The following is a 14,047-nucleotide window of genomic DNA, read 5'->3' on the forward strand; positions in this document are numbered from 1 at the left end:
TTGACTGCCATCAAAGATGCTGTGATAATGCTTTTTGTGACGTGGACTATAGTTAAGAAATGGGTGAGACCACCAATCCATTTCATATATGCTTTAAGAATGTAACAGCTGATCATCTTTACTGGGAACTACTGCCCTTTGGTTTGAAATGATGTTCTGGAATTGAAAGACTGTATCTTTACCTTCCCCCTAGAAGTATGTTTTCTTATGGTAGTGTTTCTGTGTAGCAGTTCTATATCTCTTGTAAAACTTCCCTTTTACAAAAAACAAAAACCAAAACCAAACCCTTCTTCCTAATGTACTGTGAGAATGGTGATTGGGTTATAGAACTTGATTATATCAGAAAATAGCAGCTGCAACATTCACATAATGAAAGAAAAGTTACAGGAGAGGTAAAAAATTCAGTGCTGTCTCTGTCCTTCATAACTAACTACACTGTTAGGACAATGAAGTACACCTGCTATACTTTATGCCAGTGGTCCGCAACATGGTGCCTGCATGGCGTCTGCCGGGGCATTTATGTGCGCCCACTGAGTGACCAAAGCCAGCCCAAGCCATTCTTACGGCCCGGGCTCCGGGCACACGATGCATGCGTGGCCCCTGCCCCGGGCGCACAGTGCTGGACATGCGGTACGTGCGCAGCCCTCCCCCAGATGCGCGGTGCATGCGCAGCCCCAACCCTGGGCATGTGGCGCCTGCACAGCCCCGCCCTTAGGCACGTGGCACGAGCGCGGCCCTGTCCCCGGACTCCTGGCAGCCCCAAAAGGTTGGGAACCACTGCTTTATGCCCTCTCCAAGCCCAATGCATGGAATCAAGATCCAAACTGAAAAATAGTGTTGCAGGTACTAATGTAATGCGAGACTTGTTAGCAATGATATTTTTCATTGTTGAGATCCTTACATTAAAGGATCTTGCAAGTATTTTGTGAACATTTTTCTCACAGAGATGTTGGACAGATTTAGTAGTAATCTCATTTCACATATGGGAGAAACAGCGTTGGGGAGTGATCTGTTACCTATTTCTGCATTTGTTGTAGGTGTACATGGTGCTTCAAAGAGATGGGGTTTCCAATACAAAAGCCTGTTCTACTCCAGTTAATCATCAATGGGGGCAGGTTATAAAGTAGATCATATAAAGACAAAGGGTGCTGATGGATAGGATTGTGAAACAAAATTGTATAACTTGTGCACTCTTTAAAAATCTGATTACCAAGAAGAAACTTACATAATTATATATGTATTACAGACACAAAACTTTTATCAAAAAGTTTTTTAGGTTGTAAAGTCAAGCGCTTGAAAGATAGGAAGTATCAGATTTACAATAATCCATGCAACCTTAATGCAGCTCCATGTTTATCCAAACTGTTATCTGAATAAGATAAGAATCCTGTGGAAAAAAATATTGTGAACATACTGTATAATTGGAATATATCAATGTATATATTGCAAGGGGGCAGAATTCAGGTTGAATGAGCAAATCCAACTGTGACATTTCCTAACTTCCAACTGCTTGACTTTGCAGTATAATTAACTTTCTTTTAATATATTTTTGCAAGACTCCTGGGTTTTTGTAAGGGGGGCGGGGCCTTACTTGCATCACTTTAGTTACAAGACTAACTCTGCTGATGGCCTGCTGGAGCAATATGCTGTATCCACAGGGATGGCCTGACTTGGCTCTCTTTCTTGTCTCACTATCAGGAGAAAGATATTTGCCCCATGTGGTCCTCTGGAATAGGGAACATATGCTGCTCTGCCCCGTATGGATCTGGTGTAGTTATGAGAGGAGCCTGAGGTGGGAGAGTCCTGCTTTGGGTGATGCTCTCATAGAAAATGATGAAAATGAGGTAGGACATATGATTGGTCTGAAGGGTATGTAATGGGGGAGGAGGGAAGGGGCGTGGCTTGCTCTATCTTTCCCTGTCCCCTCCCAGCTCCCAGGGCAGTGCCTGCAGCTTTGGCAATAGTGTAAGCCCCTGACTTCAGCATGTTTATGTTCAGTTAGTATTTTGGCATACTGCCAACATTTTCCAAAGGAACACAAGCAACAGACAGGAAATGGAAATTTTTAACAGTTTAGAACAGTTAAATCAATGGAAAATCCTGGGACGAAGAAAAGGCTTTTATCTAGCCCAAGGGTCTTTCTTCTGGTTGAACTTCACAGGCCTGTAGCAAACAATGCAGTGTAAAAATTTCCCCCAAAAGTAGAGTCACTTAAAATTGGATCACATTAGACATCCTAAGTAATAGGCTCTGTTCCATATCCTTCTATGAAACTTGCAGTGCATGATACTGACTGGTAGCTAGAATCCTTTTCCAAACCTTTGTGGCCCATACCCTGAGAGGCTAAGGAAGACACTTCCCTCAGGGCAGCTTATTTCATAATTTTCCATTTAGAGTTTTTGTAAATTCCGCTAAAGCATCTAGTATTAGCAGACAGGATGCTGGATGGAATGGGCCCCTGGACTAACCCAGCCTGCATGTCCTTGTACTCCAGGCACTCAGATCCATGCCTGGTCCTGTGGCCAGCATAATATCCCAGTTTTGGGAGAAAACCCAGCTTTCCTGACTTCTGCAGTTAGTCCAGAACTCAGGAGTCCTAGTTCCCAGCCCTTTGGTTAATGCAGTTCTGTTTGTTCTCCTTTAGCCCAGATGAACACTAGCCTCTGGTCGTTGAAGTCATCTTTTTGGGCGCCGGGCAGTAGAGCTGCGTGGGGAGCGCTTTGGTGCGTGTTTTCTGGAGGAGGACTCTGTGGCAGTCCGCTTCGCTCAGGCTGAAATCCGCTCCGTGTTTCGCAGTAAGGGAGCTTCCTTTTGTGGCGGAAGGTTGGATTCAGCTCCGCGGGATCCACTGCGGGTTTTGTGTGCGGCAGCGGCCTCAGGTTTGCTGAGTTGCAAGCGTCCGAGGCCTGCCTGCTCCTCCTTTGTGAAGGGGGGAGGCTCCAGTCCGAGCCGGGCTCCGCTCCAGGTTTGGCAGGCCGCCGCGAAGCTGGGTAAAATGGCAGTGCTGAGCCTCGTGTCGGAGTGAGCAGGACTCGGCGGACCAGAGTCGGGAGCTGCTACTCGGCTTGCCTAGTCCGGCCACCCTACCGCACAGCCCGGCTCCAGGGACGGAGTCCGCTCGCCCGCCGAGTCCCCTTCCCTCCCTCCTCTCCCACGCCGGGAGCCCCGTCCCGGGTCCCCCCGCCTCCTCCCCCCCCTCCCCGCTCCCTCCTCCCCTTTCTCCGCCGGCTGCAACCGAGGAGGCACAGCGGGGCCAGGCCCCGGGGAGCCCAGCCCAGCGGAGCCCTCCCCGCCTCGCCAGCCAGGCCGGGGGGAATGAACCCCCGCTGCCCTGAAGAGCCCGCCGCCGCCTGAGCGGGGAGCAGCAGAGCAGTGAGGCCTCCCGCCGGCCGGCCAGGCAGGGGAGCAGCTCGGGGGCAGGAGTCCGGGGGGTGGGGAGGGGGGGATCATGGCTGCGCAGGTCGCCCCCGCCACCACCAGCAGCCTGGGCGCCCCGGCTCCCGCCGAGCTGAAGAAAGCGGAGGCGCATCAGCGGGATTGTCCCCCGGAGGAGGCGGGGGGCGAGGCGGCGGCGGAGCGCGGCGGCGGCGGAGAGAAGCAGGCGGAGAGCGAGGGCCCCCCGGGAAAGGAGCTGCAGGACGGGGCCGAGAGCAACGGAGGGGACGCCGGGGCCGAGCCAGACCTGAAGAGCTCGAACGGGAATCCGGGCCCCAGGCCCGCCGCTGCCGCCGCCACCCTGAACAATAACCTCCCGGAGCCGCCCGGTGGCGGCGGCGGCGGCAGCAGCGACGGGGTGGGGGCGCCGCAGCAGCAGCCGCCGCCGCAGCAGCCTCCCCCTTCGCACCCGGCCGCCTTGCCCCCGCCAGCCTACAGCTTCGGGCAGCCCTACGGCCGGGGAGCCCAGGTTGTTGCCGCCGCTGCCGCCGCCGCGGCTGCCTTCCACCAACATGGCGGACAACAAAGCCCTGGCATGGCAGCGCTGCAGAGCGGGGGCCTGGAGCAGCCCTACCCGGGACCGGCGGGGGCCCCCTCGGGGCCGCCCCCTCCCCAGAACTCGCACGGCGGTGCTGAGCACGGCTTCCCCAACCACCAGTACAACTCCTACTACCCGGCGGCAGCCGGGCGCAGCGCCGGCGCCTACCCGCCTCCCCCTCAGGCCTACGCCCTGAGCTCCCCCCGGGGCAGCGCGCAGAGCCCCGCGCAAGCGGCCGCCGGGGCCAAATCCCCCGCCGCCGCCGCCTTCCAGCAGCAGCGCTTCGGGGCCATGGGGCCCTCGGCCGCCGGCGGGGCAGCAGGAGGAGGGGGCGCCACCCCGCAGCCCACAGCGACTCCCACCCTCAACCAGCTGCTCACTTCCCCCAGCTCAGCCCGTGGCTACCAGGGCTACCCCGGGGGCGACTACAGCAGCGGGCCCCAGGACGGAGGAGCCGCCTCCAAAGGCCCGGCCGCGGATATGGCCTCCCAGTACGGCGGGGGCAACAGCCAGGCCTGGGCTACGGCCACAGGAGGGGGGCAACAAAGGAGCCACCACGCGCCCATGAGCCCCGGGAGCAGCAGCGCTGGAGGGGGACAGCCGCTCGCTAGGACCCAGCAGGTGAGAGCTTGGCACGGGAGGGATGCGGGTGGGGATAGGGAATGGGGTTAGGAGTAGGGGATGGGCGCACGTGGGGTGGCTGAGGACAATGGGGGCAAGGGTAGAAGAGGGGCCTCCTCAAGGGCAGGGATGAGGGCACGTGGGGATATGGAGGGGGTCACGAGATGGCCGAATTTCTTACTGTTCCCTCCCCTACTTGGACCCACATTGCTGGGGAGCTGCCATTGTCTGTCTCTGTCTCTCTCTCTAAAATGGCTGCCTCTCTGCCTACTCTTCCTCCCCTTCCAGCCTTTGTGTGAGGCTTCTAGAGAGGTGCCTTCAGCTTCCTACTTCCCCTGCCTGCCTTGGGGGCTCTTGAGGGGAGATAGAGGGAGCCCTGGGGTGGAGGAAGGGCTTGGCGCTGTGGTGCTTGTGTGCATGAGGGGAAGGTGGGTAGCTGAGCTCCTCGGGGCTGGGCTGGGGATGGGGTGCGAGGAACAGAGGTAGTGGGAACTCTGCAGAGCAGCACTTACACATTTGCCCCCATTACACTCTTCCTCCTTCTCCTCTTCTTGCTCCTAGTGAGGGGCCTTTTCACTTCCTGGGGGTAGGAAGGTGGGAAGTGGCCTGCTTTGGGCAGTTGTAGCTTGCCCAGGCAAGCTGTGGCCATTTTCCTGAGCAGTCTCTTGGCTAGCCCAGTGGCTGGGCCTCTCCCTGGAAGTGCTGGTAAACAGTTCAGCGATTGGAGTAGTAAGTGCAGATTGCTTTGGTTTGGGATTTGAATTATGGAGGTAAAATCCTTCTGTCAAAGCCAGGAGACAGTTGGTCTTAGGTTGACATCCTATCTGTGATCTGATTGGCTCCTCATCTCCTGCTCTTGGCCATTTATAATTGCCTCTGATGTAATGGTACAACAATCCTGATGAGCTCATAAACTTTTACACTCTGCTTTTCTGCCAGCCATAACCCAAACCATCACTGCCACTATCTGCCTTTTTATTCCACAGCTGAAATTGGCTGTGACCTTGAGGAAGTTCAGTAGCAATACTGTATCAGCAGGAGCAGAGTTCCAGACAGGCTGCCCTTGTTGCATTGTGCATGAAACAAAAGAAGAGGCGATGGCATTTTGTTTGTACCTTGGATTTATTTTGCTTGTAATGTTTTATACAGCCTGGAATAGATTCTGTGTTGTCGGAAGAGTAGCAGGGGTTCTCTGTACAATGGGCTTGCTGTTTGTTTTGGTTATGTGACTTTCCCATTGGTATAAAGGATTTCTTTGATGGCTCTAAGGATGCATTTATTCCTGGGTAATTTTGACCCATTTCAAAATTGAAATTGGTTCAGTTCATTATCAGATAATGAATGTGGGGCTTTTATGGGGGATGTTTAAATCCTTTTAATAAGCATTTGTAGCTGCAGCACCAGAAATGGTGAATTATTTATTACAAAAAAGTTTTCTCTCTAAGTACTGGCCTTACTCCATACCTGTGTTTCAAAAAAAAATTTAGTCACTATTTTAATTTTACTTAGGTTGTGAGGGAGCAATTGTTTGTTATAGTGACATTAAACGTCAAATGTCTTGAACTGGTTCTGATTACATTAATTCCTACTTTTTGGACAGGAGTGGGAGCAGGGTAAATAAGTCTATAAATCAATATTTTTTTGTTAATTTGCTGGCAGTGTAGAAATGCTAGCAATACAAAAGTGTTATAATACTTTCAGCTACATGCAAGTCAGACATTTTGGATATTGGAACAGTGATGCTAACGCTATTCATATCTGTTCTTAATCAGCTTGCTGATAATCTCTTACGCTGTGTTTACATGTCTTAGATTTGAATGTGTAAGGGACTTGTGTAGAACTTGTCTCTGTCCATACCCTGCCTGTTCTCATTGCAAACCTTGGGTCAGTGATATTTGATACTCTGGAGTGTGACATACAGCTCCAGAGTTTTCCCTTCTTGCTTGGGCCTTCTCTGAAAACTTAGTGTGGGTTTTGTTCCTTGATAACTGATAGTAATATCTGTTTCATCTCAACTGTGTGCTCTCTACTAGAAAACACACTATTTCAGTCTAACAGAGTGGCCTCATATCAGTGCTGTAGTTACCACGCTGTCCTCATGTAACTTGTAGTAACTGTTTTGGTAAAGCTGAAACAAAAGACGGTCTTTAAAGTGCTACATAGTTCTATCAAGGTGGTTTATTAGGTGATGAGCTTTCGTGGACCAGACCCACTTCTTCAGCTCAATATGTGGAAGAAAATTGGCACAACCATATATACCAAAGTGATACAATTGTATCACTTTGGTATATATGGTTGTGCCAATTTTCTTCCACATATTGAGCTGAAGAAGTGGGTCTGGTCCACAAAAGCTCATCACCTAATAAACCACCTTGATAGTCTTTAAAGTGCTACATAGTTCTGTCTCTTGTTTCAGCTAGACCAGACTAACACAGCTGCATCTCTGTCACTGTTTTGGTAAAGGTTTGAGTTCCTGGGTGATACAGCCCTATGTATTTGCAAGAAAGTTGCATAAATGTGTCCTATAAATTGATGCCTTATTGGATTTTTTATAAGATATAAAATTCTCAGTATGGATAAGAGGGGTAGTAAAACACAACCAAGATTAAACTTTTTGCACAGGAGTAAAAATCCTTTCTCAGATGGCTATCGGGCTTATGAATAGCATGGTTTGTGGTTCTATGATAGAAACTTTCAAAATTTGTTTAGTTTAAAAAGTAAAAACTCACCCTCTATTGTATACAAGTTCAGGGGGAAGCCTGGTGTGTTTCTGTGCGCTGCATATAATTTATACTCAAGGCATTCAGTTTAATATGAGAGAGCCTTCTAGTCCCATCATCTTAAGTGTGTGTGTGTGTGTAATGAATGTGACTTTTAGATCGCGTAAGTGGTCTCTTTAAAAAAATGCCAAAATCAGATGCAACAGTGCAAGGCTCTGGGTGTCACTTTTTGTGGGCAATAAAAAAGTTTAATAGTACCCCAAACTTATGGTATACCCTACTTGCAGCGTATCCTGTTTTGTTTCTTAAATTGGACTAAAGCAAGTCCTTTCAATCTCATTTTTGTCTTGTACAGTGGTGGAGCCTATTAGTGTTTATCAAATAACTTTACCTGAGAAATTTTCAGAAAGCTAAGACAGGGAGAGAACAGTTAATTCCCCTTTCTCCTCCCTCCCTCCCCCCCATCAAATTACCTCTATTTCCATATTAAAGGAATGGACTTTGGGGCAGAGTGAACAGTTGGTTCCCTTCATATAGTCAGCCAGAACGAAAAAATGTTCAGATTTCTTTGGGAGGGCAGGCACTAAAGAAGAAAGAGCGTAAATGTTATTGATTCTCTAAACTCAGGATGATCTATGAATGATGGGTACATCCACATCACTTTGCTTTAGGAGTTACTTAACTTTGTAAATCCTTGATATGAAAGGCTCTTTCTTATAAGAAGAGGTTAAGAGTGGCTTACTTGTGTCAGAAATATGTAGCCCCCTCAACATAAAGATTTTTGCAGATAGATCACTTATAAGAGTGCAGTGCTCACTCTGGGGGAGTTTGTGATACATGGAAGTTCTCTGTGTGGATTGGGATAGATGCAGGACTTTCTTTTATTCTAATGGCCATTTTAGTTTGGATTCAGATCAGAAGACTTCTTTTACAGAACAAGTGAATCTAGTAGACACTGGTGGTCTATGGAAACGACATGCATGAATTTGGGGCCATCTCGCATACAGGGCTTCTAGAGCTCTTAGTAAAATGAAGATAAACACTAACCTTCTTCCTGTAGCGTATGGCTGGTTTGGGTACTGGACTAGGACTTTGTCCAGTCTCATTAGTTGTAGATTTAGAAAAAGAATGTAGAGAGGGGCAGAAAGATCCTTAAGATTCCTCCTCTCCCCCATGAGTAGAGATAGTGTTGTACCACGACAAATACTTTTTACTGTAGCTAGGTGGGTAATAGCAGATTTCTTTGGGTCACATTAAACATTCACATGATGAATAACCTGTCTCTAGGTGTACTGTCATCCACAGTCAGTTATGTGTACTATACATAGCATTTGGTTTAAAAAACAATGACATACTGCTAAAAAAATAACTCTGGGCCCAGTGTTGATTTTAAATCTCAACTTTAGTAGCAACCGAATCACAAACATGTTTAAAACATGGCTTTCAAACTAAATTGGCAACATAGAGCCATTTAGTGCCAGTGAGCTGTGATATCTTGGAATGTGAAATTGAGCTCTGGCTCCTGGTCACTTTTATCTTAGGGGTTTTCCTTGCTTCGTATTCCACTGTTGACAAGTCTTGTATTGCCTGTGTTCATAAGGTCTTGTAAACACTAGATCTCTCTTGCTCAAAAAAAAAAAAAAGGTGGCATTCTTTTGTGATGTGGACCATGGTTGTGAATAGCTTTCAGACCTTGTCTCTACTACAGAAGTGCATAGCTGTGTCTACATTGGCAAGATTTTGCGCAAAAGCATCTGCTTTTGCAAAAAATCTTACCGCCTGTCTACTCTGGCCGCGAGTATTTGCGCAAGAACACTGACTTTGTAATGTACAAAATCAGTGGTTCTTGCGCAAATATTCTGATGCTCCCGCTTAGGGATAAGCCCTCTTGCACAAGTATTCTTGCGCAAGAGGGCCAGTGTAGACAGCAATGTTAATTTCTTGTGCAAGAAAGCCCAATGGCTAAAATGGCCATCGGAGCTTTCTTGCGCAAGAGAGTGTCTACACTGGCACGGATGCTTCTGCGCAAAAGCAAATCTTTTGTGCAAAGGCAAATGCCAGTAAAGACGCTCTCCTGCGCAAATACTTTTAACAGAAAAACTTGCCCGTTAAAAGTATTTGCGCAAAATCATGCCAGTGTAGACGCAGCTCATGGGTTTAATTAAGTTGATTTTTAAATTGACTTAATTAAATGGGTGCAAGTCCCTAATGTAAAATTGCTTAAAATGGTGCAAGCCCCTAAGGTAGGGGGCACACTTAGGGTTCACCCAGGTTAGCTAGATTAAATTGATTTTTAGTTAAACTGCTGTTGTGCGGACAAGGTGTTGGCCTCCCCATTCTCTTTATATTTTGTGCGAGAATTTTTAGGAGGGTGGCGTTTCCTAAGAACTGAGCTTTGGGAGACTACACTGAGCTCGTGAGGTCTACAGGGGGCAGCATAATCTGGTGGGAAGGGACACCCAAAAGCCAGTAAGAATTGGTGTTCCATTTTGTTCCCTCTGCTTTCATGGACTCGCTTTTACAATCTTGGACAAGTCCGAGTAACCACTCTGTGCCTTAGTTACCTAGCTGATGTTGGTTTAGTAATGCTTGCCCACTGTAATAAAATATGCGGAAGTCTACAAATGAAAAGCATTACATACATAGATGCTTGTTTGTTACTGTGCATGGGGGAAATGATACTCAAAAAGATTATGTAGCTGCATTATTCTACTAGTATCTTGGTGATGTGTCCTCTGGAGTTTTTGGGGTGTGGGTGGGGGAAGGTGTTGCTTTATTAATCCCCTCTTGTAAACCAGAATCTCTGGCAAATGGTTTTCTGTAACTATCAGTCTAGTTCCATTTGCATTTTACTTGACTTGTTAAAACACTAGACGATAATGCAAGTACTGATGTTTTTTTCAATGGGACATATTCTTCGGGTGTACCAAGTCTCTCTTCCATCATGGTAGAGGTGTTAGGGATGTGGGAAGAATGTTCCTTTTTATTTATTTATTTATGTATTTTATTTTTTAAATAGGTATTTTCAAATATCACTGGGTTTTATCATGAAAATACTAAGCTTCCAAAGATACTTTGGGCTGATATAATACCTTCCATCCCAGGATATCTGGTAAATATCTGTCTAGGGCAGTGGTTCTCAAAGTGTGGTCAACGGGCTGCTGGTGCTCTGTGACTGTCTTGCAGGTGGGCCACAGGCTCGAGGGAGGGCCCTTGTAGTGGGGAGCCTGTGCAGAGGCTCCAGCCGCACACGCATCCCCCCTCTTGTGAGGTTGGCTTCCCACTGCAGGAGGAAGCCCTGAGCTTTACAGGCCAGATCTGGGGGCGGGGGAAGGAATCAGTTCTGCATACTGCTGCTCCCCTCTCCTCCAGCTGGGGAAGCTGCTTACCTGGAGGTGGAGGCTTTCCTCACTGCGCCCTGGCTGGAATCCCAGCCAGACCCCACCTCCTTCCACTCTCAGCCTGTTCCCGCACTCTTGCCCAGACCCTGCACTCTGTTCTGCACCCATTTTGTCATCATGAGCGGTTGACTCATGGCCTGCAGAAAAGTTTGCATAGAGTAGGGTGGGCCATGGGCCGAAAAGTTTGAGAACCACTTTTCTAAGGGTATTTACGTGCATTCCCAGCAACTTCCACTTAAAAAACACATGAAAACATAAAAGGGAGCCTAAAGCCACTTGGTGTTACAACATCTACTGCTTCTCCGCCATCACTCTTGCTATATTGTGCTCCAAGGGACATCGATTTGGAAATTCCCTTTCCACCTGAAAAATCTGTACCTGCCGATCTTAGTAGAATTGCAACATTAGAGGAGAAACGGTCCTCTTTCCTGCCTGGTCTGTTCACTTGGTACATTTGAGGGCACTTTGTGCAGGGACAGTTTATTGACTCGGCTCAGTTTCATTTCCTGTCTCTTGCAGTGCTCTGAGGAAAAGTTCATGGCATGCAATTGCTTGGGTCCCCCAAGAGTGCTTCAAAGTAGTCACAGCAGTAAAGCTAAAACTGAAGGGGCAGCATGTGCAAAGTGAAAAAGGGCAAGAGGGGTGAGCCTAACAGCGTTTTGATATTGCTGCTTGGCCCACCCACTTCCTCTCCTGCAAAAACCCTTCTAAACCTCAGCAGGGGAGCACAATAGCCTCTCCTTCCCCTCTCCTTGCATTTTTTTAAAAATGGGAAGTGACAAATTGGCGCATGCTCTTTAAAAGGTGCTATGCCAAACTTCCATATGCTGAAATCAATTTTGGAAAAAAAATTCACTGTAAACTTTAAACTTTTGGGGGCAACCCCTTGTGTATAAAGGGGAAATGCACATGGTTTGGCAAATGTACCACTCATTTGCTAGCCAAAATTCTAACCCTGCGAGCCAGAGGTAAATGTGAAAGGCGGGGCGGGGATGGGGGAGGCTGGTTTTGGTAGGATCAAAGTTATTGCTCCCTGTTGCTATTTGGGAAAATTGAGTGGAACTGACATGAGTCACGTTTGTTTTTCTACTGTCCACCTGGCCTGGATGACAATAGAGAAAATTTTTTTGTTGCATCCCTTCTACACTTCAGTAAGCTGAGGAGCTGCAAAGATTGCAGGGCCACTGGTATAAACTTAAACTTAGATTTTCAGTTAATCCATTTGTTTACTTTCTTCATTGTATTCTTTTGTTATATATGGTCATGCCAATTCACTTTCAGAATATGATCTGAAGAAGTGGATCTGCCCCACGAAAGCTCATTACCTAATAAACTATCTTGTTAGTCTTTAAAGTGCTACATACTTTTTCCTTTAGCTTTTTTTGGTCAAAGTTAATAGTGTGGGGCAGACTACCACTTCCTAGGGATACCTTGCCACTTGTGCACAGATCTTTTTGTTCCAAGCCTTGCACTCTTGTGGTGGTAATGCTTTTACACAAGGGGGAACTGGCACAAAGGTTGTTAACAGAGCTGTGAATATTTGAATAGGAGTTAGGTCTTCTGACTCCCAGATTTGTACCTTAATCACAAGGCTATTAGTCCATTTAATATAGGATTCATTTTTAAATATAGTACATTTTAAAAGAACAACCACAGCTTTTTTTTTTTTTTTTTTTTTTTAAATCGTGCTCTGTCTAAAGAAATACCATGCCCAAACCAGCTGTAGGAGGCTTGCAGAATGATAGAGTAGTTTTGGTAAAGGCTGGAACAGGAACAGCCACTTCTTTCAGGGTTGATCTCATGTGCATACGTTCCTTGTTCCTGTAGTGATCTAACCATGTGGTGTAAGTAGCCAGTAGGGATCGGGGAGGGGTTCATATTTCTTCCTCTTGATACACCTGCACTCCCAGTTCTCGTTGTCAGTTCAGCAGGAGCATTTGCAAGTTTGGCGCTGTTTTTCTTTCTGGAGTGTCTCTGAGCTTTGTGTAAACTCTTGTCAGGCTGTTAGTATGTGAACATGAGCTTTCTGTAGTGAAATGTATCAGATGCTGTGTAATGGTAGGTGAGTGCAATAAAAGCAATGCCATAGTTCTTCAGCAAATAATTCCTTGTTTTAGATACTCCGAAGTAAAATATTTCAGATGGAAGCTGATTCCAGTGCTATCTCCTTTTTGGAGGGTGGAGGAGGAGAGGGGAATAATTTGACTTGCATGCCTCCCTTCCCCCATTTGTTGTCGGAGCGTGGCTTTTTTATTTCTGTTCAGCTGTTGTAAGAAGCCAGTGTGTGGAACTAAAACACTGACCAACCCCGTTTCCCCATCATTACTAGTGATTGGACCTCTGTGGTATGGACCCTTGGGACCTGACCAATCCCAAAGGAGGGAGTTTGCTGCACGAGGAGAGGCCAGTTCTGGCCCCTTTGCTAATGGACTTGGGACTTTACTAGGATCTATAGGCAGACCTGGCTGGGCTCCCCTCCAGCTTCTGTGCCACCACCTGGCTCTGCTGCCAGCCCAGCCATTGGTCTGACTCCCTGTCCCCAGGCTGCTGGGCTCTGTGTCCGTCAGGCTACACTTGTGTTCCAGCCCAGGCTGCACTGCTGGGTTTGGTCCTGACTGCCAATTGGACACACTTCCCAGCTCCCTACCTCCGGGCTGGCTCCACTTCCTATCCTGGTGCCAGGCTCCCAGCTCTTCTCCCAGCCACCGGGTTCTCTGGTCTGGCAACATCCATGGTCCTGCCGGACCAGAGACTTTCAACCTGTAATGTCAGATGCAGTAACCAGTATGGTGATCTTCCCGAAAAGTTGCTAGCTATAACTACTTAGAACTCTGACCATTCTGGGCTGGTATTCACTATGGACTTGTCTATACATGTAGTGGTGCAGCTGCACTGATGCAGCGCTTGGGTTTAGTATGTGAATGCGAGCTCTCTCTAGTGACATAGAGCTTTCAGAACCTCTCCTGTTAGCGTATTTACTGCCTCTCGGAGCGGTGATCAGGGAAACCCTCCTGTCAGCATAGTGCTGTCTATGCTGGGGGGGCGTTAGGTCAGCATAACTGCGTTGGTCTGGTCCTGAGACACACAGTTATACTGATATAAGTTTGTAGTGTAGACCGCATCTATGAAGTACAGGTTAGAACTAAGGCAGTATATCCTAGGAACATAAAATGTTCCCTGTTGGGTTCCCCAACACTTTCATTGTAAAAGAATCCTGTGACTTCATAGCAGGGCTTTGAGAAGACGAGACCTGTGACCAGAGAAGTGCCTATTCTTTGTTCTGTGAAATTCCATGTGGGTTTGGCTGAGGAAAACATGAAAATCTTCATTGC

At 47.7% G+C, this 14,047-nt stretch overlaps 1 protein-coding gene across 3 annotated transcripts in view; it reads left to right on the forward strand.

Moving 5' to 3' along the window:
• The first annotated feature begins 1,698 nt into the window (after positions 1-1,698).
• ARID1A (AT-rich interaction domain 1A) overlaps positions 1,699-14,047 on the forward strand; it is an 87,578-nt gene continuing 75,229 nt past the window's right edge. The window contains exons 1-3 of one of the 3 annotated variants that reach the window (XM_075908744.1): positions 1,699-1,844; positions 2,645-2,795; positions 4,363-4,594. In XM_075908744.1, the coding sequence (XP_075764859.1) occupies positions 4,454-4,594 (141 nt within the window). In that variant the 5' untranslated portion in view covers positions 1,699-1,844; positions 2,645-2,795; positions 4,363-4,453. Of the gene's footprint in view, positions 1,845-2,272; positions 2,796-2,853; positions 4,595-14,047 lie in introns of those variants that run through there. The other 2 variants (XM_075908745.1, XM_006139147.4) reach the window with 2 other exon arrangements.

This window comes from Pelodiscus sinensis, chromosome 25, assembly GCF_049634645.1.
Source record: "Pelodiscus sinensis isolate JC-2024 chromosome 25, ASM4963464v1, whole genome shotgun sequence".
Lineage (NCBI taxonomy): Eukaryota > Metazoa > Chordata > Testudines > Trionychidae > Pelodiscus > Pelodiscus sinensis.